This window comes from Tupaia chinensis, unplaced genomic scaffold, assembly GCF_000334495.1.
Source record: "Tupaia chinensis unplaced genomic scaffold, TupChi_1.0 Scaffold145993_1, whole genome shotgun sequence".
Taxonomy (NCBI): domain Eukaryota; kingdom Metazoa; phylum Chordata; class Mammalia; order Scandentia; family Tupaiidae; genus Tupaia; species Tupaia belangeri.
The window spans coordinates 18,411-19,910 of NW_006205849.1; the positions used below are offsets into that span (position 1 = coordinate 18,411).

General features: G+C 32.0%; 1 protein-coding gene across 1 annotated transcript in view; it reads right to left on the reverse strand.

Moving 5' to 3' along the window:
- LOC114006187 (zinc finger protein 25-like) overlaps positions 1-220 on the reverse strand; it is a gene marked incomplete at its 5' end in the record, with an annotated part of 2,533 nt that extends 2,313 nt beyond the window's left edge. Inside the window, one exon of the mRNA XM_027768358.1 lies at positions 91-220. Within this exon, the coding sequence (XP_027624159.1) occupies positions 91-220 (130 nt within the window). The remainder of the gene's footprint in view (positions 1-90) is intronic.
- Between the last annotated feature and the right edge of the window lie 1,280 nt (positions 221-1,500).

Sequence of the window (1,500 nt, forward strand, 5' to 3'; positions counted from 1 at the left end):
GAATAGTAATAAACATTATAAAACTCTTATACATTTACTATAAAAGGAGAAAGTAATTACTTTGGGGAGCTATATGGGAGTTACACTAACTTAAAAACACCAGGCTGCCGTAGGTCTCCATCATCACATCCTTGTATAGTATCTTCTGAGCATCATCTTCTAGGTCCTGCCACTCCTCCCAGGTAAAGTCCACAGCAACATCCTCAAATGACATGAACCCCTGTAAAAATACATTTAACCTCATCAGCACTGAGAAGTAGAGCATAACATGGGAAATTTACTTTCTCTGTATGTTTGTGTCTCTGTATGTCTATAAAATCTTTGCAAAGGGAGAATAAAATGAAGTAAAAACATTCTAGCTCTATGCTAACTTATTCATTGCTAAAAATATTACAAGTATTCCCTTATAGATCTCCAAATATTTTTGCTGTTGAGATGAAAGCATCATAAATATTCTGCTATGTCAAGGTGCTTATGACTGATCTCATAAAAAGACATAAGTATTAAATACATATCTAGAGTAATGTGTTAGATTAACTAACTTATATGCAAGTTTATGGTACCGAGTCTAATAACAAATAAAAAGGTTTTTTCTTTTTCTGTATTATCAAGTTGTACTGTGTCAAAGACATTAAGAACATCTATGTAAACGTTCCTATGAAAATGCACCTATAGCAGTCTTACCATGAAAACAGAGAGTATATTCCTAATATTAATAAAAGTAGAATCAGTACATCTAAGTAAGTATTCCTGGTCTGTGAGAAAAGACAAAGGCAGTAAAGGTGTTTAAGGAATTTATCACAAAGTGATTTTGTATTTAAATACTTAACCTAATTCCAATAAAATATTTCATGTACATACTGTTAATTGCTGATAGGTGAAACTATATCTATATGCATCATTATATGAGTGTTGTGCATTCAGAAATACTGATAGTGTCCACATAAAGATGAATATCCCCTATTCAGTAAAGCCCAGAAAATAAATAATGAGAAGCTAAAAGAAGTGACACATTATGTAACCAGAGTTCCAGTTTAACAGCTATCGACAGATTGCAGACTGAGGATAATCTTAAGAGACATAACAAAACCTAACAGCGTTATAACCAAGTTGAGACATGACCACCTATGTCAGGCAATAGAGAAATAACAATACAAAATAGAAAACTGCTAAAAAAAAAAAAAAAGCAAAAGCAGAAAAATATTGATACTAATTTGGCACTGAAACCAAAAAGAAAGTTAACTGAACTCTTTCTGTTTAAGCAGGCATATAGATATGGTGGCTAAAAATTAAAATTTTGAAAAAACTGAGCAGTAAACAGTGGAATCTTGGGCACATCATCTTTGATGTTTCAGTAGTGAAATATTTAGGAAGGAGCAGAAATTCAAGTGGTAACTGAAGCTATTCTAATCAATGAAAGTGAACCTAGGCTCAACTGGTTAGGTTTAAGAGAATTCAAGTTTGAAAAAAAAAAAGGACAGAATAAAACAAACAAACAAA